This window comes from Oncorhynchus mykiss, chromosome 16, assembly GCF_013265735.2.
Source record: "Oncorhynchus mykiss isolate Arlee chromosome 16, USDA_OmykA_1.1, whole genome shotgun sequence".
Lineage (NCBI taxonomy): Eukaryota > Metazoa > Chordata > Actinopteri > Salmoniformes > Salmonidae > Oncorhynchus > Oncorhynchus mykiss.
This window is the reverse complement of record NC_048580.1, coordinates 61131053-61156377: the sequence shown is the minus strand read 5'-3', so window position 1 is coordinate 61156377 and position 25325 is coordinate 61131053. Positions and strand designations below refer to the sequence as shown.

General features: G+C 44.4%; 1 protein-coding gene across 1 annotated transcript in view; it reads right to left on the bottom strand.

Moving 5' to 3' along the window:
* Positions 1–5441: 5441 nt before the first annotated feature.
* LOC110492492 (dedicator of cytokinesis protein 3) overlaps positions 5442–25325 on the bottom strand; it is a 103808-nt gene continuing 83924 nt past the window's right edge. Inside the window, 31 exon segments of the mRNA XM_036947493.1 lie at positions 5442–8646; positions 8750–8832; positions 8970–9092; positions 9233–9317; positions 9674–9786; positions 9954–10113; positions 10116–10257; positions 10355–10476; positions 10553–10669; positions 10791–10874; positions 11570–11749; positions 14310–14396; positions 14529–14695; positions 14789–14930; positions 15298–15402; positions 15901–15987; positions 16336–16484; positions 16603–16696; positions 16839–16899; positions 17009–17104; positions 17232–17258; positions 17632–17717; positions 18010–18158; positions 18265–18323; positions 18453–18553; positions 18945–19020; positions 19189–19283; positions 19383–19481; positions 19575–19721; positions 20279–20406; positions 20660–20852. Coding sequence (XP_036803388.1) covers positions 7966–8646; positions 8750–8832; positions 8970–9092; positions 9233–9317; positions 9674–9786; positions 9954–10113; positions 10116–10257; positions 10355–10476; positions 10553–10669; positions 10791–10874; positions 11570–11749; positions 14310–14396; positions 14529–14695; positions 14789–14930; positions 15298–15402; positions 15901–15987; positions 16336–16484; positions 16603–16696; positions 16839–16899; positions 17009–17104; positions 17232–17258; positions 17632–17717; positions 18010–18158; positions 18265–18323; positions 18453–18553; positions 18945–19020; positions 19189–19283; positions 19383–19481; positions 19575–19721; positions 20279–20406; positions 20660–20852 — 4038 coding nt within the window. The 3' untranslated portion in view covers positions 5442–7965.

Genomic DNA, 25325 nt, shown 5'->3' with positions numbered 1-25325 from the left:
GAGTAGCAGACATCCTGGATGTGGGAGGAAATCCTGGCCGGAAAGGATCGCCTTCTATGGGAGGCAGCGAAGGAGCAACAACGACGACACCGGGGTTCGCGGCCACGACGGAAGCCCGAGAGGCAGCCTCAAAATAAAATTGGGAGGGGGCACATGGGGTGGTTGGCGGAGCCAAGGTGGGAACCAGAACCATCTCCCTGTACTCACCATGTGGAGTTGGTCACCGTTCAGGTGCCATGTTTTCCGGTTCTACGCACCGTGTCTCCAGTGCGTCTCCACAGCCCAGTGCGTTCTGTGCCAGCTCCCCGCACTTGTCGTGCTAAAGTGGGTATCTGTCCAGGACGGGTTGTGCCGGCTCAGCGCTCCAGACCTCCAGTGATGATCCATGGCCCGAAGCCTCCAGTGATGATCCATGGCCCGAAGCCTCCAGTGATGATCCATGGCCCGAAGCCTCCATTGATGATCCATGGCCGGGAGCCTCCAGTGATGATCCATGGCCCGAAGCCTCCAGTGATGATCCATGGCCCGAAGCCTCCATTGACGATCCATGGCCCGGAGCCTCCAGAGACGATCCAAAGTCCGGAGCCTCCGGCGACGGTTCCCAGTCCGGAGCCTCTGGGGACGGTTCCCAGTCCGGAGCCTTCGGCAAGGGTTCCCAGTCCGGAGTCTCCGGTGACGATCTACGGTGGTTGATGAGAGAAATAGAGTGACTTAAACAAAATGATGTTGCTGTGCACCAGGCATTAACCTGGGGAGATAACCGAAGGTACTGCCAACAGTATTACATAGACCTGGCCAGCACTCGGAAACAGAATGAGAACCGGCAGTTCCAGAGGACTGCACCGTGGGGCTATTATACGGGGGTATCATAGGTGGATCGGCCTGCACAGGAATCTGGTCTCAGAGCATTTCGTATTATTCTGTAATTAAATCCGAGACACTCCATGATATGTTACGTTTCGTATGGTATGTATAATTTGTGGATGTCCATCAACGATTCCACGTGACATATTACGAATTTGCAAAAAGTACAATATGTTAAGAATTTACAAAACGTATGATATGTTATAAATTCCAGCTAGGTGGCTAATGTTAGCTATCCTAGGGGTTAGGGTTAAGGTTAAGATTAAGTTTAGGAGTTAGGTTAAAGGGTTAAGGTTAGGGTTAGGATTAGGTGAAGGGTTAGCTAAAAGGCTTAAGGTTAGGGTTAGGTGAAGGGTTAGCTAACATGCTATTAGGTATTAGGGTTAAGGTTAGCGTTAGGTGAAGGGTTAGGTATAAGGGTTAAGGTTCGGGTTAGGTGAAGGGATAGCTAACATGCTAAGTATTTGCAATAAGTAGTTGAAAAGTTGCTAATTAGCTAAAATGCTAAAGTTGTCCGTGATGAGATTGAAACTCGCAACCTTTGGGTTGTTAGAAATTTGCGGTTATACACCCGACCAACTACCCTACTTTTGTTTTTGCTTTAAGAAACCATCTGTCTTATGTAACCATACCAAACGTGTCCTGATTTACATACAGAATATTATACAAAATGTTCTGAGACCAGGTTGTGCACAGAGACTCTTTCAAGTGGTCAGACCAGAATGCCTACTCATTCAAAAACTGGAAGCAAGGACAACCTAATTCAAAGTGACCCACAAATGTGTTGTGTCTTCTACAGACACATGGCAATGGGAAGTTGATGTGAAATGTCATACCCATGGTGCCCTCCGTATGATGAACAGATACAGTATGTAGTGAGAGTGAAGCTGACTCCTCTGTGACCATAACTTATCTGGCTTTGTTAGAGGCAATTTTACAGCAGATCTTGGAGAAAATGACAGAGAAGAGGTGTCAAGATGCCAAACTGAGTTGGAAAAGGCAGCCAGGCAGAGAACTCTTCATGGAGAAGGAGAATGAGATTAATGTTATTAATCTCCTTCTCTATATTCTGATGGGAGATCTAGTATAAATGATGTATTGAATGTATTGTGAAATGTGTACCGTAAAGGGGCAGTATGCAGTTGCTACATCCATTTTTGGACAATTAATTATATGTACCCATTGATTCTTGAAGAATATAACTTGTAAATGCCTCATGAGCTTAGTTCAACTGTTGTACCCCATCAGAACCCAAAATATAAGCTTGTTTTACTCAAATGTTTGTAAGCAAAGTAAATGTAAACAAACACTGTATAGCCTCAAACCATGGCTAAAACTATAATATTGATATCATGGATGGTCAATCCTTGCATTCATAGCTCTGTCTATGAATTTGAGAGTGGTTACATATTCTCCAGCACCATTCCTCAGCTTTTTACTGAAACAGGGGCGGGGAGCGGCTTTGTTGTTGTTTCAACTGGTGATTGCTGCTTTAACAAATATTTAAAAAACATTTACATCATGTGTCACGCCCTGGCCATAGAGAGGCTTTTATTCTCTATTTTGGTTAGGCCAGGGCGTGACTAGGGTGGGCAGTCTAGTTTCTTTATTTCTATGTTTTCTGTTTCTATGTTTTGGCCAGGTATGGTTCTCCATCAGGGACAGCTGTCATTCGTTGTCTCTGATTGGAAATCATACTTAGACAGCCTGTTTTGCCATCTTAGTTGTGGGTAGTTGACTTTGTTAGTGGCCTGTATAGCCCGAGTAAGCTGCACGGTCGTTTTTGTTGGTGGCATTCATAATAAAAAGAAATGTACACTCACAACGCTGCACCTTGGTCCGGTCATTTCCCTGACCACGTTCGTGACATCATGTGCCTTTACATAATCTATTGATAGATTTTATAGGTGGAGATTGTGGAGAAGCTAGGCCTATAAACCTCCTCCACTGACTGTGCACAGTTCACAAGACATCAATAAGCGGCAGCCGCAGTAATGTGTTTATAAAATGTTTAGTGAACCCTTGTTTTCCTTGTCTTGTCTAATATGACCATTAAAGCAACTTGCCTTTTATATATATGGAATAAATTATATAGAATGTATATTTAAAATGTAAAGAGAATTTAAAATGCATTCTGTGTTGTGGAAATGTTCTTGTTTAAAAGATGTAATCATCTTATTTACCTGGGGAGCCTTTAGTTTGCTTCAACCTTTGTAACGTGATGTTTTGTAGCGTTTTGCAGTCTAAATATTTAAAAAATTATATTTTATCAAATAAGCCTCACATAATTCAACACTCTCATAGACTTCCAAAAAAAAGGGCTTCCTTTGCCTCATCCTCCCTGCTTTGAGGTATGTTTCCTCCAGTGAATTACATATACACATTGGTTTGGTCCCGTTTTGTAGGTGTGGCATGTGCAATATGGGTGTGACCATTTGAAATCTCAAAACGCATGCAGCACACCATATGGTAATCGCCCCCTGGGCCACCATAATAACGTTTTTCAACTGTTCATTCAGTACAGTACCGTTTCCGTTGAGAGAGAGGACACGAGGAGTATATCATAGATTCTCCCTAGTTATGTCGCCGGAGCAGTTGCCTCTCCCTCGCACGCAGCCTGGCGCACTTCGGACAACTTTAGACATTACTGTTTTGAGTCATACCACAGTGAGGAGGTCAGAGACTTAGCAGTGTGGTGCCAGGACAACAACCTCTCCCTCAAAGTCAGTAAGACCAAGGATCTGTAGGAGGAGAAAGAGGGGAGAGCACGCCCCCATCCACATCGACAGGGCTATTGTGGAGCGGGTCGAGAGCTTTAAGTTCCTTGGTGTCCACATCACTAAGGACTTAGCATGGTCCAAACACACCCACACGGCAGCACCTCTTCCCCCTCATGAGGCTGAAAAGATTTGGCATGGGCCCTCAGATCCTTAAAAAGTCATACAGCTGCACCATCCCCCTCAGGGGTGGGCAATTCCAGTCCTCGAGGGCCTGATTGGTGTCACAGTTTTGCCCCAGCCTCAGCTAACACACCTGACTCCAATGATCACCTAATCATGATGTTAAGATTAGAATGCAATTTGATTAATCAGCTGTGTTTGCTAGGGATGGAGAAAAAAAGTGTGACACCAATCATGCCCTCGAGAAGTTCCCCACCCCTGATCTATAGTAGAACACCTTGACTGAATGCATCACCGCTTGGCATGGCAATTCCACCGCCATTGACCGCAAAGCGCTACAATGGGTGGTGCAGACAGCCCACTACATCCCTGCGGCTGAGCTCCCTGCTTTCCAGAACCTCTATATCAGGTGGTGTCAGAGGAAGGGCCCTAAAATTGCCAAAGAATCCAGCCACCCAAACCATAGACTGTTCACTCTGCTACCATCTGACAAATGGTACCAGAGTATATCTTTCCCAGTCTGCTGTCCCCACATGCTTTAGGATGTCCACCATTGTTCCTGTACTCAAGAAAGCAAAGGTAACTGAACTAAATTACTATCGCCCCGTAGCACTCACTTCTGTCATCATCAAGTGCTTTGGGAGGCCAGTTAAGGATCATATCACCTCTACCTTACCTGACACCCTAGACCCACTTCAATTTGCTTATCGTCCACAGACAATGCAATCGCCATTGCACTACACACTGCCCTATCCCATCTGGACAAGAGGAATACCTACGTAAGAATGCTGTTCATTGACTATAGCTCAGCCTTTAACACCATTGTACCCTCCAAGCTCATCATTAAGTTTGGGGCAATGGGTCTGAACCCTGTGGAACTGGGTCCTGGACTTCCTTTATGGTAGAGTAACCAGATGGAAGCCACTCCTCAGTAAAAGGCACATGACAGCCCACTTGGATTTTGCCAAAAGTCACCTAAAGGACTCTCAGACCATGAGAAACAAGATTCTCTGGTCTAATGAAACCAAGATTGAACTCTTTGGCCTGAATGCCAAGCGTCAAGTCTAGAGGAAATCTGGCACCATCTTTACGGTGAAGCATGGTGGTGGCAGCATCATGCTGTGGGGATGTTTTCAGCGGCAGGGACTGGGAGACTAGTCAGGATCGAGGTAAAGATGAATGGAGCAAAGTACAGAGAGATCCTTGACAAAAACCTGCTGCAGAGCGCTCAGGACCTCAGACTGGGTTGAAGGTTCACCTTCCAACAGGACAAGGACAATAAGCACACAGGCAAGACAATGCACAAGTGGCTTTGGGACAAGTCTCTGAATGTCCTTGAGTGACCCAGCCAGAATCCGGATTTTAACCCAATCAAACATTTCTGAAAAGACCTGAAAATGGCTGTGCAGCAACGCTCCCCAACCAACCTGACAGAGCTTGAGATGATCTGCAGAAAATAACAGGAGAAACTACCACACTTTTACACTCATCATTTGCTACTGCTACTCTGTTCTTTATTTTACTCGTATTATTATCTATCCAGATGCCTTGACACTTTACCCTGCCTTTGTGTATATATCTACCTCTGTAAAAATTCCATTCCCTGTCAAACATACTGCCAATCATTGTTGCTATTTTCCACTGAGCAGCAAGCAATGGAAATGACAGAGACGAGGCTGATAAAAGATTGTCTTTAATGTTTGGCATTGTTAATGAATCCATACCACAGCAGTTATGGGAGTAGGCAAACCACTTTTACAACCAAACACTGTTTGATCATGCTAACACCATATGTACAAGAAAGCACATTGAAAAGTGTATAAAGTATTTATATTTGAAGATTTGAAGTCAACATTGCAGACACACCACAGTCTTCTTTAAACATTGATTATAGGTATTCATCAATTCTATCCATTTCTGGAGTACATGTATTTACACAAAACAACAATACAATTATTTTAGGGGGGTCTGCAATAATTCCCAAAAAATATTTCACAATACCGCTGTATGTACAGTAACAGAATTTACATTGAAAAATTCTATTGTACCTATATTTGATCTGAGTATCACACCTCTCAACATCAGCTTGCCCTCCCCCCACACCTGATATTCATCTTATTTAATCTATAGCTGTGCTGTTCCATACTAATTCCACTGCTAAACATACCCTGCATCCTTTCATGGTACATCAGTGAAAAACGTCAACACTGATGAACCTGCATACAAAAATAGATGTTGTCTGATCAGTGGAGAACCTGATTTACAAGAACACAAAACCAAGCATTTACCTGCAGAAAAGGACTGTGTGAAACAAAAAACTGTCGTTGGAACACTGACCTCCACTTTCCAACCCACTGGTGGTGAGTTACACGTTACAGCTAACTAACTGTCTGTTGTACCTTCATTCCCCAAGGAGATCAAACTCATGGTCCTGTCTGAGCTACTCATACTAATCTTCTATACACAAACATGTCCATATTGCAGATCAGGGTGAAGAGGAGATGCAGGCAGAACGTATTACTGTAGCACCACATCGTCAACCAAGGCAGGACGAAACAGATGTCACACGTTGATATTATCTGCTTTGTTCGGAGAGTGTTGAGAAAGTGACGAGAAAGGAGAACTGTCATTTTCACGAGTTTCTCAGAACCAGTCAAGTGAGTTGTCTGAGCGAGAGATTGATACTGCAATTCAGTGCACTTAAGGCAGGTGGGCGGAGGGAGGTGTGCAGAGGGTGTGGGGGTGATTAAAACAGGTAAGTTGTACTGGAAATCAGACAGAAGCAATGGCATTGCCATCAGTCCATTTACACACGGTCCATATTTAGTACTTGTTGGTTGACATTGGCCTGAAACATATAGAGGCAGAGAGAGGGTGTGATACTGGTTTTCTGAGTATAGTTAGTCCAATAGGTGATTGAGGTACTGTTAAGTCATTATTCTTCATTATTCTTCGTTACTTCTCATTTTACCGCATCTTAGTCTCCATCACCATCTACTTTCAGGGATCAATCCAGTCCTATTGGATCCAGCTCAACCTGTGCAACTGAAATTGGAACTCACTGTTGTTCCAGCACCTGACAATTTCACCCCTTCCTTGTACCCCTCCCAAGGATTGATCCGATCTGTCAGTCAGAGAACACTCATGCTCCTCTCATGAGATATTTCTATCTGGTACACAAAAGATTAGAAGACTGGAATAGATACATAACTTAAATATAAAAGCACATTAACAGAAAATAAGACCTGCCACTTGTGTAATACAAATAGCACATCTTGTTTAAATACATTCACATTGGTTTTCCATACGTACCGTATGGATGAATACTCCTAAACTGAGGTTTATATGTCCTTTGAGGTTTGGGTTGAGAAGAGCGACCCAGGTCAAATAACAGACTTGCTTTCAATGAGAACCAAGTATCAGAACAGAGTATGGGAGAATGCCATATGGCGAAGGACTAAACAGTGTTTTGTAAAAAAAAAAGAGAAAAATAAGAGCATGGAAAGTGTACTTGAAAACCCCATACATACTGTAGCAAAGCTATCAAATTAATAGGTTAGATATATGTAGCATTGAAAGCAGAAAAGACAACATCACTTTACTAAGAATATAACTTTCTGTAGTTGCCTTTTGTTGTGGAAAAGGGGGGGGTCCTTTCGGAGTTTGTATCGTTTGATCATGTTGATCGAGATCGTCATGTTTCACAAAACGGCTGTATATTGTTCTCAAATGAAAATAAACTAAACATGCTCACATACTAGTTGTAGAAGAGTGTACAATCAATATTAATTTAAACAAAGTCATTATTATCGGTCACATTGTCCAACAGATAATATTTCCCTTATTAATTCCTATGAGGCTGCTTCCTCCATTCAGAATCAGACCGTCTGAATACAGTGAGAAGATTGAGGGCGTATCTCAATAGTCTAAAGTGGATTCCTCTCCTTGTTCCCTCCCCTTTACCTGCACTGATATGAAAACATGGGATGGATGAAAGCAATATGGTCAATGATTACAATGTATTTGCATGATTCCACAGCCCATGATCTTTCACATCAATGGAGCTGAAGGAAAGGAGACAGGGGGGAGGGAGTCACTTTAGACTATTTAGATGCACCGAGGTGACTGAAATCTCCAAGAGGCCCAGCACTTTAGTACTATACTATAATAGACTATTGAGATGAAGCCAAAGATGGTCTCCTCATGGTGTCTCCTCGTGTTCCTCGCTGATGCACTGCTCCCATGCAGCCTTGGCTTGCTCCTCTCTGTGGCTATGGGGGGAGTGGAAGATCCTCCGAGGCAGGGGGATGGGCTGGGGCAACAGAGAGCTCAGGTCCTCCTCAGGGATGCACCCCTCCCTCAGGTAGGGCTTGGGGGGCACAGCCGGGGGTTGGGGGCGCCGGTAAGGAATGCGGTGGGGGCCGTGGAGTGGTATCTGGTGGTGGGTGGGCCCATGGGAGTGAGGGTGGGGGTGACCGTCGAGGCCGGCCGGTTGGGGGTGAGACTGGGAGTGGGAGTGAGGGTGGGGGTGACCGTCGAGGCCGGCTGTTTGGGAATGAGACTGGGGGTGGGAGTGAGGGTGGAGGTGTGAGACAGGGTTGCGGTAGTGGAAGGGTCGGACCTGGTCGAGGGACTCTGCTTCTGGCCCGCTGTAGTGGATGTGGAGGTAAGGAGAGTCCAGGTACTCTTCAGGGGTCCACAGGTGGCTGGGGACGGGCTCCATGGCATCATTTCGCACAGGGGGATCAGGGTACTGGCCCACAAAGTTACTCTCACTCAGAGAGGAGACGCCACTGCTGGCACTGCCCGAGAGGGTGGAGTTACTGCCCCCCAGGGCTGACTGAGGACTGGTAGGGGAGCCTGGTATGGGGTGGAGAGGAGACTAGATAAAGAGAGAGAGGAAGATAAGAAATGAGTTGACATCTGTTGACCAAGTTAAGAGGATAGCATTATTTACTGCTGCAGTATGCATGACTGTCTTTAACCTTTCTGAGAGAGCGAATGGGCAGTGCTGGGGGTGGGTCACTGTTCTGGTGGTGGAACGCATCAAAGTGCATCAGGAAGTGACCTAGAGAGAGGAAGTAAAAACATTCATATCAGAATAAACTTCCCATGTACTTTACAAAACCTTCTATTTAGTGTACATGACAGCTAAGGGACTCTTACCCATAAATAAGGTGTATATTATGACATGATTGTTCTTACCTGGTGGGAAGGACCTGGGCGGGACGGGGGGCATGATAACACCCCCTGTAGGTCCCTGGATGTAGGGCACTGTCTCCCTACCCTCCCCATCTAGACTCCAGCTGCTGGGGGCACTAGGGAACACTGTGGGAACACCAGAAAACCACATGTTCACTACAGAGCTAGGAAATCCTCCTATTGTATGTGTAGTTGTGTCCTACTTAGCTCAACACTAGAGAAAAGCATCATTAACCAATTTTACCACGCAGATTCAGTATACTTGCCTTTCTCTGGCAAGCCCATGTGAGGATCAATGCATGGCTTACAGGGGCTCACTTGTTGGAGTAAGGCACGCTGCAGATTGTTGCTCTGCAAACAGAGAGACAACACAGGCTAAAAATAAGGGTGAAGTATAAGAACAAACAGTATGCTCTGTAGTCTCAGTACCAGTATATTTCTGCTTCGGGCCAATTTGCTGTTCCAAAGCTTCAGTGAACTAACTGTCTTCTTAAATAACTAATGCAGCAATGTCGTCAGTCCATTTGGCAGCAATGTCGTCAGTCCATTTGGCAGCATTGTCGTCAGTCCATTTGGCAGCAATGTCGTCAGTCCATTTGGCAGCAATGTCGTCAGTCCATTTGGCAGCAATGTCGTCAGTCCATTTGGCAGAAATGTCGTCAGTCCATTTGGCAGCAATTGAATGGTTTGGCCTGTAATGTCAGTACCTGTCCGTTGTCAGTCATGCTGTAGTACATGGTGTTGTTAGTTCTCTGGTGAGGGGGCAGCAGAATCATCACCTCCCGGTTGTGTTTGGTTTTATCCGGTAGGGACGGAGAGCCTGGGGGAGGGAGGGAGGGGGATAGGATGGGCCTGCTGTAGACTGTATGGACACCAGAGACCCACTGATAAACACTGGATATACACTGACTGACAGTTATAGTCACAACTGTGAATTAGCATGTTTCCTAAATAAAACATTTACTTTCTGGTGCAGGAGTCACTCACCTCTAGCGCTGGAAGGGGCGGAGTTGATTATCTGGGAAGAGGTGGAGCGAATGGAGCTCAGACTGGAGGAGGAAGGGCTTGGCTGGAAAATAAAACATCTGTTCACACACGTATCGTCAAAATGTACAAATCTTGTGTGTGTGTATGCGTGCATGTTAAACCCACCTGCATGTGTGCCGTATCCTCAGGGGGCTCTCCCATCAGGCCATCTGTCAGGATGACCAGGTTTCCTCCCGCCTCGCTGGAGGTGTGAGAAGAGAGGGAGGAGGAGGACTGGCGTATAGAACCTTGCAGGTTCATAGGGCTAAAATAGAGGGAGAGAGAAAATCATGTTTTAAAAGGTGGTCACATTGAGATTACTGTAACATCTCTTTCTCAAGTGAAACCTGTGTGAAACTGACCTGTGTCTGTGTATCAGACGAACGCTCTCTGGGCTCATGTGGCTGTGAGTGGTCAGGATGCCTCTGGGAGAGTTGACCCCTGTGTAGGCCGCTGGCAACCCCTGTTGGGCCACATATAAAGACTGCTCTGAATATTTACACTGACTGCACGCGCACGCGCACACACACACAAACAGAAGAGCATGTGGAACCACTTACCTGGTGTAAACCAGCCCTCATCATGTGGAACTGATCTATCAGCTTTTTGTGCAGAGGACGCATTTCTGGGTGCACCAACTTCTCGTGGACAGCCAGCCCCACTCCAAGGATGTGAACCTGTGACAATGAAACAACATGTAGGAAAGAGAGAACATATGGTGTATCTGTCCTCTATACCCATGTACACTGTATGGACCATTGACCAGTGGGCAGTGAGGAGTTAAGAGTTGTGTCTGACCTGTTCCTGCATCAGGTCATTTAGCTGAGCTATCCTCTCTGTGTCCTCTGGTTGACTGTTGATGTACTCCTTATCAAAGAATGCCTGTGGAGGATGAACATGGGATATGAATGAGTTACAAGGCATACTCCAAGTCGATATTCACATAATAATAATAATAATAATAATAATATGCCCACACATTGGGGAAACAAACATTCTTTCCTATTGGTATTGTAAAAGAGCCAACTTGGTCGTAGATTTTTTGTTTTACAGAAAGAACAAAACATGCCGAAAAGCTGCTGTGTTGTTCAATGTACATGAAGCCAGGTCAAAAATCTCAACCAATGGTTCGAATGCTCCCACATAGGGAAGTAGAGCCTGCAAGAAGAGCCCTGTGGCTTCAAGCTATTCGGTGTGGGAAATGGAGGGACGCTGTGTCCATCTACGTGTGTGGAAAACATTTAACTTGTTTAGTACAGTCCGTTTGTAACTCCACTAACTTTAGTATGCTATAAATACTGCATCCAAAATAACACCTTTTTTTACTGCAGTAATTTTGCAGTGTAACTACAGTTAGAGTTTAGTATAACTGCACTTCACTGCAGTTATTCTGCACTTATTGCATCCAAAATACTACAGTCGACTGCAGTAACTGCACTTTTACTGCAGTTTCAAAACCTGCCTGGTTTCCCCACAGGCGGGCAGGGTCGCAACGTTCTATCGAATACCAACTGGGTCCTTAGCAGATAACACTGAATGTTCCCTCCATCCCTCCCTCCATCCCTCTCTGTCAGTACCTCCTGGTATCTGGCGATGCCCCCGTTGACTGCAGCATCTATGACCCCGTTGAGCAGCATGCTGAGGGGGTTGATGTTGCCATGGTGCTGCCGGTGCTGGTACTGGCTGATCAGAGTCCGCAGCTCCTGGGTCTTATTCTCCACCACGTAGATGGCATTCTCCAGAGGGCTCACCTCCACCTGCACACACACACATAGATTTGAATCCATAATGACAGAGAGAGAGGCAAACACAAATGATGCACCCGCTTGCATCATCTCCCTAAGGAGTCTGATGTCACAGTTTGAGAAGACAGTATGAGACGACAGTATGAGACGACAGCGTGAGACGACAGCGTGAGACGACAGCCTATGGGATGACAGCATGAGATGACAGCATGAGACGACAGTATGAGATAACAGAAGCCAATGAGATGTCAGTATGAGACGACAGTATGAGACGACAGTAGCCTATGAGACGACAGTATGAGATGTAAGTATGAGACGACAGGCTTTAGATGACAGAAGCCAATGAGATGACAGTATGAGACAACAGAAGTCTATGAGATGACAGAATGAGACGACAATTTGAGATGATAGTATGAGATGACAGTAGGAGATGACAGTTTGAAACGAACGTATGAGACAGCACTATGAGATGACAGTATGAGACAGCAGTATGAGATGACAGTATGAGACGACAGTATGAGATGACGTTTGAGACGACAGTATGATGACGATAGTATGAGAAGACAGTTTGAGACAACAGTATGAGAAGACAGTATGAGACAACAGTATGAGATGACCGTTTGAGACGACAGTATGATGACGACAATTTGAGACGATAGTATAAGACAACAGTATGAGAAGACAGTATGAGATGACAGTATGAGACGACGTTTAAGACGTTAGTATGAGACGACAGTTTCAGATGATAGTATGAGACGACAGTTTGAGACAACAGTATGAGAAGACAGTATGAGAAGACAGTATGAGACGACAGTATGAGATGACAGTATGAGAAGACAGTATGAGATGACAGTATGAGACGACGTTTAAGACGTTAGTATGAGACGACAGTTTCAGATGATAGTATGAGACGACAGTTTGAGACAACAGTATGAGAAGACAGTATGAGAAGACAGTATGAGACGACAGTATGAGATGACAGTATGAGAAGACAGTATGAGAAGACAGTATGAGATGACAGTATGAGACGACGTTTGAGACATTAGTATGAGACAACAGTTTGAGATGACAGTATTAGATGACAGAATGAGATGACAGTATGAGACGACGTTTGAAACGTTAGTATGAGACGACAGTTTCAGATGATAGTATGAGAAGACAGTATGAGACGACAGTATGAGATGACAGTATGATATGACAGTATGAGACGACAGTATGAGACGACAGTATGAGAAGACAGTATGATATGACAGTATGAGAAGACAGTATGAGATGACAGTATGAGACGACGTTTGAAACGTTAGTATGAGACGACAGTTTCAGATGATAGTATGAGACAACAGTTTGAGACAACAGTATGATATGACAGTATGAGAAGACAGTATGAGATGACAGTATGAGACGACGTTTGAAACGTTAGTATGAGACGACAGTTTGAGATGACAGTTTGAGATGACAGTTTGAGACAACAGTTTGAGATGACAGTTTGAGACAACAGTATGAGATGACAGTTTGAGATGACAGTATGAGAAGACAGTATGAGACGACAGTATGAGATGACAGTATGAGACGACGTTTAAGACGTTAGTATGAGACGACAGTTTGAGATGACAGTTTGAGATGACAGTTTGAGATGACAGTTTGAGACAACAGTTTGAGATGACAGTTTGAGACAACAGTATGAGATGACAGTTTGAGATGACAGTATGAGACAACAGTATGAGAAGACAGTATGAGAAGACAGTATGAGACGACAGTATGAGATGACAGTTTGAGACGACAGTTTGAGACAACAGTTTGAGATGACAGTATGAGAAGACAGTATGAGACGACAGTATGAGAAGACAGTATGAGACGACAGTATGAGACGACAGTATGAGATAACAGAAGCCAATGAGATGTCAGTATGAGACGACAGTATGAGACGACAGTAGCCTATGAGACGACAGAATGAGATGAAAGTATGAGACGACAGTATGAGATGACAGAAGCCAATGAGATGTCAGTATGAGACAACAGTATGAGACGACAGTAGCCTATGAGACGACAGTATGAGATGACAGTTTGAGATGACAGTATGAGACAACAGTTTGAGATGACAGTATGAGAAGACAGTATGAGATGACAGTATGAGATGACAGTATGAGAAGACAGTATGAGAAGACAGTATGAGATGACAGTTTGAGATGACAGTATGAGACGACAGTATGAGATGACAGTAGGAGATGACAGTATGAGACGACAGTATGAGATGACAGTATGAGACGACAGTATGAGATGACAGTTTGAGATGACAGTATGAGACAACAGTTTGAGATGACAGTATGAGAAGACAGTATGAGACGACAGTATGAGAAGACAGTATGAGATGACAGTATGAGAAGACAGTATGAGAAGACAGTATGAGACGACAGTATGAGATGACAGTTTGAGATGACAGTTTGAGATGACAGTATGAGACGACAGTTTGAGACAACAGTATGAGAAGACAGTATGAGACGACATCATGAGATGACAGCATGAGATGACAATAGCCTATAAGACGACAGTATGGGATGACAGTGCTCCTCACCAGTTCTCTCCTCTCCACCTCAGCCCAGCGGGAGATTCCAGGGAGGGGACGAGACAGAATCAGGGTGGTTCTCTCAATCCACAGGCTCTGAAAACACACACATAAAACACTGAATCACCTTCTGTATAGTATATAGACAATATAATTACCTTCCATTGTCATTCATTCTATTTAGAAATACAAAGCAACAACTTGGACATAAAAGACACACACACATACTCTGAACTCATTCTCCCTGTCCTTGGGTCCCTTGTGGAAGGGTCTGTCGTAGTGAAAGCGAGTGACATTGTTGATGCGGTAGAAGCTCTTGATCCTCTCTGGGACACGCTCCAGCTGAGGCACATCAGTAATGTCTGACACTGGGGTCACCGCATAGATCTGCAGGTCTGAGGCCACGTGTTAAGGTAAACATAGCCAAATAGGCTGACAGTTGAGTTGACACACACACACACACACTGACCATGGTTAGGTTAGGATACACTGAGCATCACTCTGTAGGAGGGCGTCATCTGGTTGGTTGGGGTGCTGCATGGCAATGGCCTGTGGGAATTCTCCCAGCATCCTTTGCTGGAAATCCTCAAGTCGTTCATAGTCATAACCCCGGCACACAAATTCCTTATTCTGGAGAGAAGAGTTGTCATCCAATTGATAGGTACAAAAAAATAGCAATTAGATAAAAGATCCTGTGTGTGTGCGCGCGTGTGTGTGTGTGTGTGTGTGTGTCCACACAAGGTCAAATTTTATTCTAGGGGGTTTAGGGTTAGAATTAGGTTTAGTGTTAGTTTTAGGATTAGGAGCTAGGGTTAGGTTTAGGGTTAAGGTTAGGTTTTGGGGTTAAGGTTAGGGTTAGAGTTAGGGTTAGGGGGTAGGAAAAATAGGATTTTGAATGGGACTGAATTGTGTGTCCCCACAAGGTTAGTTAAACAAGACAGTGTGCGTGTGCATGTGTGCGTGTGTGTGTGTGTGTGTGTGTGTGTGTTCATCTCACCCTAAGGAAAAAAGGAAACTTCCTGCCATAGAAGCCCATCCTGAAGAACTCTGGTTCAATCCTCTGCTGTTCTATGATGTTGTCATAGTACGCAGCTTCCATTTTCTATAAAGACAAAAATACTTGATTCAACCCTCAGAGAGTCTTGATCTTTCTCAGCAACACACATCAACGAGGTTCCCTTGATGACAAAGTGGTCATAATGTTTTTGATATTTTGTGTATTGTGTATTGTGTATTGTGTATTGCAATGTAAATATATTTCCACAATGTGAGGACAATAAACTATTTATATTATATTCCATTCCTTTCTATTTACTTTCCATCTTTGTGATGATGAGTAGTGACTGGGGGATAAAGTAATGGCTCTGATGCAAATCATTTTTTAAAGAGACAGGGATAACACAGAGAGACAAGGGGAGAAAGAGAGAAAGAAAGAGAGGGCCAGAGAGAGAGAGAGAGAGCCAGAGACAGACACAGAGAGAGACAGAGACATAGAGAGACAGAGAGAGAGAGACTCAGACAGACAGACAGACAGACAGACAGACAGACAGACAGACAGACAGACAGACAGACAGACAGACAGACAGACAGACAGACTCACCCTTATCCAGCTCAGACTCTGGTAATCATATAAGGTTTCATACTGGAAAGCCAGTTCCCGACAGAGTGATATTCCATATTCCCAACACTGGAAAGAGACAGAGACAGAGCTCTCACTCATATGGAATCTCTCATTATAGGTATATCATGTCTATGGAATATCATTCTCAGGAGGATTTGAAGGGAAATCATGACACATGCAGAAGTGCTTAGACTTGAGATGTACATCCATTTGGAACTTTATCAAATAAAATGATGGTTTAATTTGGGCCAAATTAAAAGATCTCACATTTGAATAATACCTAAAGTGGCTAGACAAAGCCTTGCACTTCCTTTGTTGAATTACTTATTTTTACTTGTTTTAGATTGACTTTTTTTTTGCTTGACTTAACTTAGCTTGACTTAACTTAGCTTGACTTATTTTAGCTTGACTTGCCTTTCCCTTGTTGAAATAGTGGAGGACTTTGCGACTGAGGCCCTCCTTGCGTTGCCACTCGCTCTGTGTGGGGTAGTGGAGGAACTCTCTGAGGGGGCGGTCCTCCCAGTGCAGCAGTTCCCAGTACAGAAGCAGGGTGAACGCTGCCTCTGTTGGTAGGGAGGACACAAAGGTCATCACAATTCACCACATTGACCTTACGTAGTAATCCTGACTGTCACAGGGTTCCAATACTATACCGTGTGAGCAGGTTGACCAGTGTGTTACCTGTGTAGTCCTCTGCCTGCAGGTGCAGATCACACAGCTTGTGGATGTAGCGGATGTACATCTCCTCCTTGTTCATCTCAGACTTGTAGAAATTCTGGGGAGGACAGCCAAATGTTATCAGGAAGCAAGATTACTACAGCAACCAAAAACCAAAGTACATTTGCAGTTGTCTCAACACATCTCTGGCATAACTGGTATATAAGTTATAAAGTATAATAAATCATACGATGTCTCACCATGAGGTTGGAAGAGCCACCAATTTTCTTGTTCTCCATTTCATCTCCTTTCATACACTCCCTAAAAGTAGAGCAGGGTTTTGATGTCTCTCCAATCTCTACAGTACATCCATGTATGTAGTCAATGTTATGATATTAACATGTTGCTTGTAATGAGTAATCCAATCTACCTGTAATCTAGCAGCCGCTCCATCAGTCTCGTGACGGAGGTGACAAATGAGATGCCCGTCTCTCTCCACGTCTCCTGCTCAATTTTCTCAAGTAGGCTACAGACAAACAAGCTCTATGTTACACGTGCACATTAAGGACAGTAAACCATAAATACTTATTTATTTGAGGATCAGGATAGTGGTAGAGCTAAAAGCTTGGGCTGTGGGGAAACGGATATCTTACCTGGGGTAAGGCCCAAACAACTGGGTCCTGAAAGACGCAGCAGAAAAAGACAACAAGTCAGGAGCATACAAAAGAACATTAAAGATGTAGGATCTTAATTTGATCACTCTTTTGTTTTGGAGAATTTTCCTGCACAGAAGGAAATGCAAACTTTGTGTATTCAATGTTTAAAAAGGTTTCTAAATGTTGTAATTTCCACTTTGAAATCTCAGACCTGATTTGCCCTAACGAAAAAGTATCAATCCTTACAAAAATGCCATTAATTATAATACACTGTTGCTGCAAGATAATTTTCCTGCTGTAGCAAACTGACTCAACTGAAGATCCTACATCTGTACTACAGCACACTGACTCAGGTCACATTGTTTATGAATAGAAGACTGAGGTTGTTGGTTCTTACAGCAGACCAAAAAGCTCTCTGTGATTGCCATCCCCTTTCCCATCTGACACCATACTCTCCAGCTTGTCCATCAACTCTGCTTCCACCTACAGACAGACAGACAGACAGGCAGACAGACAGACACAGACAGACAGACAGACAGACAGACAGACAGACAGACAGACAGACAGACAGACAGACAGACAGACAGACAGACAGACAGACAGACAGACAGACAGAGAAATAGGTTAGTGCATAAGGAACCAACCATCCCACTTCTACAGTAGCACTAAAATCATAGATCCATAACATAGATATGATATTGGGTTATAACATGAAGTTAAACAAGGCCAACAGAGGATGAGCGGTGGCACACAGCAGGGGACAGACAGCACTGACCAGTTTGAAGTTCCCGTTCTGCCTCTGCTCCCAGTCCATCATGTCATGGAAGATGGGAATCATGATATTCCGGACCTCGCTCTGAGGCACGAGCGTCACTCCCAGGAATGGACCCATCATTCCAGGGATAAAGTGGGGCTTATTCTCACCTGGAGCACGCAGAGAGGGCACAACACAGATGTTATAGAAACACACATGACATTACCCATGAAGGCTAGAATGACAACAAAGCATCTGAATGTCATTTTATCTCACCAAGCTTCTGCCACATGCTGAAGAGCTCATAGGCCATCATCACTCTCATGTCTCCATACCTACAGAGGAAGGACGAGGGGGGTGGGGGGGGGGGGGGGGGGGGGGGGGGGGTAATGTAGAAAACGTAGAACTACTGACCACACACACAGATAAATACACACACACACACGTGATGGAGAGGTTCTTACTTGTCCAGGACTTTCTTCCTCTTGGCCTGTGTGAGGGGCTCCAGCTGCAGACTGGGCTGGTTGATGTACAGGACCGTCAGGCTGAAGAAAGAGTTCCACACCTGAGAAAGAACATCAGACACGTGTTCAAATTCCCTTTAACGGCAAAGACCTATCCATCTGTTATCTATCTATCCATGTAGGCCTACGTCTTAGCAATGTTGTCACTTTATACATTTCACCATCCGGTTATGCATTTCAATAGTTTCTCTGCAGTCATAAATCCAGGTTGAACCAACTCAGACACATAAGACTGGAGACAGGTGCAACACAGAATGACAGCATAATGTTGTTAGGAAACCATGGAGAGAAAAACAGAGTCCTTTGTGAACAGAGAAAGACAAGGAGAGAACAGCAGGTTCTGGGTCGACTTCTCCGGGATATTTATCAGGCTCTATTGTTTACTGCTGTTGTTCAACATGACACGTCTCGTTTCTCTACAGAGGCACGCACCTTGAAGTCAAAATCCGCCTCAGAGAAGTTCTTGTGTAACGCTGGGGACAGGTACTGTGTTGTCACCACAATGACACTGCAGAAGAAGTCACAGCAAAACGTTAGGATAAAAAAGACGCAACGTCTACACAAATGTCACGTGCTATCAGCGTAAGGACTTTCATCTCATAGCTGCATATTTTCCCTTATCTCCTATAGGAGGCCATATGAAGGCAGTGTTACAGCTAATGCGAGTCAGACTTACTGACTGGTCAGAAGCCTCATGACACTCCAGTCTCGGGGGAAGATGGTGAGCTTCATCAGGTTCCGGAACACACAGAAGATCTTCAACAGGAACTCCTGGAAGTCAATGGAGGTAGTGAGTATTGTGTACATTATCATCTACATATTATACCTCAGCCCCAGGTTCCTAAATCAGACTGAGACTGTAGCTCTCACCTTGAGTTCCTCTTTGCTGTGGAAGTTGTTGAGCAGGTGGTGGAAGTGGACCTCTGTCATCTGTCTAAGTAGAGACAGCAGAGTGGACACATACTCCCCCTGGACAGGCAGAAACACTTCCATATCAGTGAGGTTCCATGCATTACAAAACATTATCTTTTTCATGTAGTGTAGGAGAGGAGAGTCTCTGACCGTGATCTCAGCCGTGCACTGGGGACAGCGCTGCCCCCTAGCTGTCTCCAGAGACTGAGACTTGGACATGATGGACAACAGAGTCTGGAGCAGAACATCCAACAGGCTCTCCACCATCATCTCTACCTCCTCCTGAACAGAAGACTCCTAGGAAGAGGGGGAGAGAGAAACGATGGGGAGAGGTGAGGAAATAGGAAGGATAGAGTGGGAGGGGCAGAGAGAGAGATAGAGAGAAGTAGAGAAGAGGAGGAAAGAGAGAGGGAGATCGAGGGAGAAGGAATTTAATGAATAATTCATTAATTTGTATAAGCCGCTCGACAGACCAATTAAAATATTAATTCAGCACTCAACGTAAAGTGGCCTACAAAATAATGTCTTGACAATAATGTCTGAACAATGACATGGTATTATAATTGCCTTAACCAGCCTTGGCAGTGTATAAAGTTTTACCAACTAGTCTGTCATCCCATCTTTAATTCCATTTGATACAAGAAATGTGAAAAGAATGTTTAGCTGGGATACTATAGATACACTACTGTAGGTGGTCTAGTAACCAGTTATGGTACCAGCTTTTGTTACAGAGAAGTAGCCCCTAACCACTGATACAGGGTCAGATATAATTTCATCCTCCTAATGATGATGATTAGGACAACTTCAACTCCAATCTCTTCTACTGCAGTAGATTCAGTGGTGATGTGATGTACCATAGCACTGGTATTGATGATGGAGAAAATGCTAGTGAGGATTCCTGAGCAGATCAGCAGCTCCCTCTGCTGGCGCAGGTGCAGGTGGATGTGATGCAGGACCACCGGCAGCAAAATACTACGAGACTCTGAGAGGGGGAGAGAGAGGAAGAGGGGAAGAGAATGGGAGGGATACGGAGAGAGAGGAAGAAGGGGAGAGAGTGAAGGATCAATTGTAGAAAGATTTTAACCAGCTTTAGCCTTTGCCTTTTAGATTCTTTGTCCTGACAAAGAACCAGTTACAGGTAAAACAATCTATTACATTTCCACTTTAGGAGCATCTAACAGTGTTCACAGTTTCATTTGGTGTTAGTAAAGCTGTCCTGTAGTCTTCAGTCTTACCAGGGAAGAAGAAGAGCCTGCTCTCGACGGTGCGGGCGATAGACTGCAGTTTGACCACGTCCATAGACTGACCGATGTCCACCGTACTGGGCATGCTCCCCAGCGTGCCCCGGACATACTCAGCCACCTCCTGCACTGTGAACATCTGCAGCAGCTCGTCAAAGATGTCTGGGAAACTGTTCAATAACGCCGCCTGACAGGGTCAAGGAGAAGAGACAAGAAAGGAGGGAGAGAAAAGGAGAACAGACAGACAGACAGAGGGAGACAAAGAGGCAAAGAGAGAAGAGCAGAGAGACAGGGAGAAGCAGGTCTAGATCACTTGTAAATGACACTATGCCATAAGGGAGTTTTAGGACTGTAACATCCATACAGGGATACATACGTCTTAAAAGGACCATAAGAAGAACGTAAACCAAAACAGGGCAGGGTAACACATATCTTATCGAGGGAGGTTGACAGCTGACAGAGAGCAACTGCTGCACTGGGTGTCCAACACAATGTTGCGCTGTGACTAACTGAGACGAGGGAGACTTGGAGCATGTCTACCATAGAAAAGCATGCAGTTGATCACAACAGTAAAAAGAGGGATCAGAATAAAAATAAAATGATACAAAGTATATCAGCGGAGGCTGGTGGGAGAAGCTGTAGGAGGACAGGCTCATTGTAATGGCTGAAATGGAATTGATGGAACAGAGTCAAACATGTGGTTTCCATGTGTCACGACTCCTCCTCTGCATTGCAGGGGCGGTTCCTCCTGCAGGCAGAGGAGGGTCATTAGTGATTGGAGTCACTTGGGATCAGAGTATTTAAACTGTCACTAATCACCTCTCTCTCTCTGCTAATAGTTTTGTTTACAATAAAGATTTTTTTTTAATTGGCCTATACCTGTTGTTCGCGTACCTGTGACATGTGGGGGCTCGTCTGTAAGTTAAAGTTAATTGTACTTTAGTCTTTAGTATTTTAGTTTACTTTAACATTTTGTTATAGTTAAGGTTTTGTCTATTTGTTTATTTGTAATTTGGCTTATTCGATTATTGTTTTGTAGTTTAGTTCAGATTGCCAATTTTTTTGTTGGAGGGGATGTTTTGGTTGGGCCAATATTGGAGAGAGCATTGAGAGCCATGTGTTCTTTTGGTTCAGTTAGCTTGGGAGCTAAATTTGGTTAGCAATTCACTCTGGGTTTTTCTGGGTTTTGTTCAGGTGGGAGTCCTCTCATGTTCAGGCTTATCAGCGAGTGTCAATAGGAGGCTCGTGGTGTTTTTGTTTTAGGTGGCAGTGAACGTGGGTAGAGCATCCCTTTCCCTTTTCCCCTACATTGGCTCGGGAGCACCTCTGTGGTTATGGGGGGGGGGGGGGGGGGGCAGTGAACGTGGGTAGAGCATCCCTTTCCCTTTTCCCCTACACCGGCTCGGGAGCACCTCCGTGGTTATGGGACGGGGGGGGGGGGGGGGGGGCAGTGAACGTGGGAAAGGGATGCTCTACCCTTTTCCCCTACATCGGCTGGGGAGCACCTCCGTGGTTATGGGGGGGGGGGGGGTTGTTTTTGGTTTTGGAGGATAGTGGGGTGTGGCTCCTGTCCTTGAACCCAGACTGACAGCAACTGAGTTGTGTTTTTTTTGGAGCATTTGTAAGAGTTGTATTGGTTGAGGAAAATGTCGTCCATTTTGAGTAGTTTTGTTCAAGCTCCTTCAGAGGTAGTCTTAGAGTTGTGTACTAAGGAGCAGTTCATTGAAATTGCTGAACATTATCAGATTGAGATTGTTGCTAAAAAAAAATTGACTGTTAAAACTAGATTAAAGCAGGGTCTTGGAGAAATGGGTGTTTTTTGGGGTCAGTCTGCTAGTAGTGGGGGTGCAGGTTTTCAGTCTAGCCCTTCATCTTTTGAGCAGCAAAGGGAGCTGTTGCAAATGCAGTTAGAGAGCATTTCTCAATCGCTCTAATAGACCAGAAGGACTACCACAGTTTGATGTTTCACAGAATCTTCGTTTGTTGCCTACATTTGAGTCAGATCCAGACACATACTTTGCTTTATTTGAGCATATTGTGGAAGCTAGAGCTTGGTCAGATTTGGACATGACTATGTTGTTGCAATGTGTACTTACAGGTAAAGCACGTGAGGCTTTTACAGCACTGAGTGTAGCTGACAGTAAAGTTTTTGCTAAAGTTAAATCAGCAGTTCTGAAGGTCTATGAGCTTGTGCCAGAGGCATATTGTCAATGTTTTCGTTACAGGAAAAAGTTAGATTCACAAACCTATTCTGAGTTTGTTCATGATTTGACTTCTGCATTTAATTGTTGGTGTACAGCTTCTGAAGTTACTACTTTTGAGGGTCTGTCTAATTTGATTGTTAAAACAGTTCAAAACTTCTGTGTCTGACCAGGTTGCTACATACATGAATGAACGTAAAGTTAAGTCTCCAAGTGATGCAGCAATCCTTGCAGATGAGTACAGGCTAACACATAAAAGCCATTTTGAGTCAAACAGTGACATGTACCATAAAAATAACTTACTCCTAGGAATAGTAGGTCACCTTTTTCTGGGGCTTCTTTCCAAAGACATCAGCAGAAGTTTGGGTCCGGAGGACTTAAAGCACCGGTTAATGCTAATACCTGTCGCTACTGTTTAGTTGAAGGACATTGGAAGAAAGATTGTCCTCTGCTTAAATCAAAAAAAGTCAGGTCATCACCTGCTGTGATGACAGCTCCTGTTACAGCCTCTGACCACCAGGGTGAGCTTTTTCAGCCACTCGTTGAGTTTGATTCTGTCTTCCCACTGATTTTTCAGCCTTTATTTCAGATGGTGTAGTGTCCCTGGTAGATGGCAACCAAAATGTTTCAATCAAGATCTGAAGAGACACTGGAGCTTTAGATTATTTTATTCTGGAATCTGTTTTGCCGTTCTCTAAAGAGTCTGATACTGGCAGTTGTGTAATGGTATGTGGTATGGGTTTAGTTCCATTCTCTTGTCCTTTACATGAAGTTACCTTAAAATATGGTCTGGTAGAGGGTGATGTAGATGTTGGGGTTAGACCCCAGTTGCCAGTAGAGGGAGTCCACATGATTTTGGGGAATGACTTGGCAGGTAGTAAGGTGTGGGCAGATGGCAAACTAAACATCTGTAAGAAGCAACCTTCAGGGTCACCTGCAAGGGAATCTCAGGATCAAAACTGTATGTCTCCTGAGGTATTTCCAGTTTGTGCGGTTACCCGCACGGCCTCTCGTAAGGAGATTGAGAGTAAGCCAGAAAGTCTTGAGTTGCCGGTCAAACTCCAGACAGAACAGATGACTAGTTCTAGAGAATCATTGATGGCTGAGCAAAAGGCTGATACTAACTTGGCTGATCTGTTTGATAAAGTTGTTCCTGATTCAGTGGTGAGGAATAGTGCTCAGTGTTATTTTCTTCTGGATGGGCTGTTGGTCAGGAAATGGGTTCCACACTATGATCAGGGTCTAGGAGAACCAGTCTTTCAAATAGTTGTACCTACTACTTTGCGAAATAAAGTGTTGCAAACTTCACATGGTGATGTGGCAGGTCATATGGGTGTTCGTAAAACGTATGATCGCATACTTCGTTATTTTTTTCTGGCCACGTTTAAAGCGGGATGTATTGCAGTTTATTAAAACTTGTGATACGTGTCAGCGCACAAGCAAGCCAAACCAGGTTGTAAAGCCAGCACCTTTGTATCCAATACCAGCCATAGGGCAACCTTTTGAGCATCTTATTATCGATTGTGTTGGGCCTTTACCAAGGTCCAAGTCAGGTCATAGCTACGTATTAACTGTTATGTGTCAAGCAACCAGATATCAGGCAGCTTTTTCCTTGCGTACCATAAATTCAAAATCAGTAGTTGAAGCGTTAACTCATTATATTTCAACATTTGGGATTCCAAAAATCATCCAGTCAGATCTGGGGTCTAACTTTACCTCCCATTTATTTTCTCAGGTTCTCAAACCGCTTAAAGTTAAACACAAGTCTACTGCGTTCCATGCCCAGAGCCAGGGAGCATTGGAACGTTTTCATCAAACTTTAAAATCCTTGTTTCGTGCATACTGTACAGAACTGTCTGCAGATTGGGAGGAGGGTTTACCTTGGCTGTTACTAGCTGCTCGTGAAGTAGTGCAGGAAAGCACAGGGTTTAGCCCAAATGACTTAGTGTTTGGTCATAAGGTGCGTGGGCCTTTAGCAGTGTTGCAGGATGGTTGTTTGCCTGAGGAACCACCTCAGAACCTTATTGACCATGTAAATGGTTTTAGGTTGAAGTTGTATAGGGCTGGTGAACTGGCGAAAGAAACTAAAATCTTCTCCATGGAAAATGAAACTGAAATATGACGGACAGGCTGAGCTGCGTGAGTTTAGTCCCGGTGATCGTGTACTTGCTCTTCTGCCTCTTGTAAGTTCACCTTTTCAGGCCAAATATTGTGGTCCTTTTCATTGTGTTGCGTAAAGTGTCAGTTCAAATCTATCTTATTGAAACCCCTGGTCATAGGAAGTCCTCTAAATTATGGCATGTGAACCTGTTAAAATGTTATCACTCCCATGATCTAAGCAAAGTAGAAGGCACTCCAGCAGTGAGGTCAGTGTTGACTGCTGCTCCAGTCACTGCATCTTGTGGCTTTCATTTGATGGAGCGGATGAGAAGAGGAGGACGTTAGGGTTTCAGATGAGG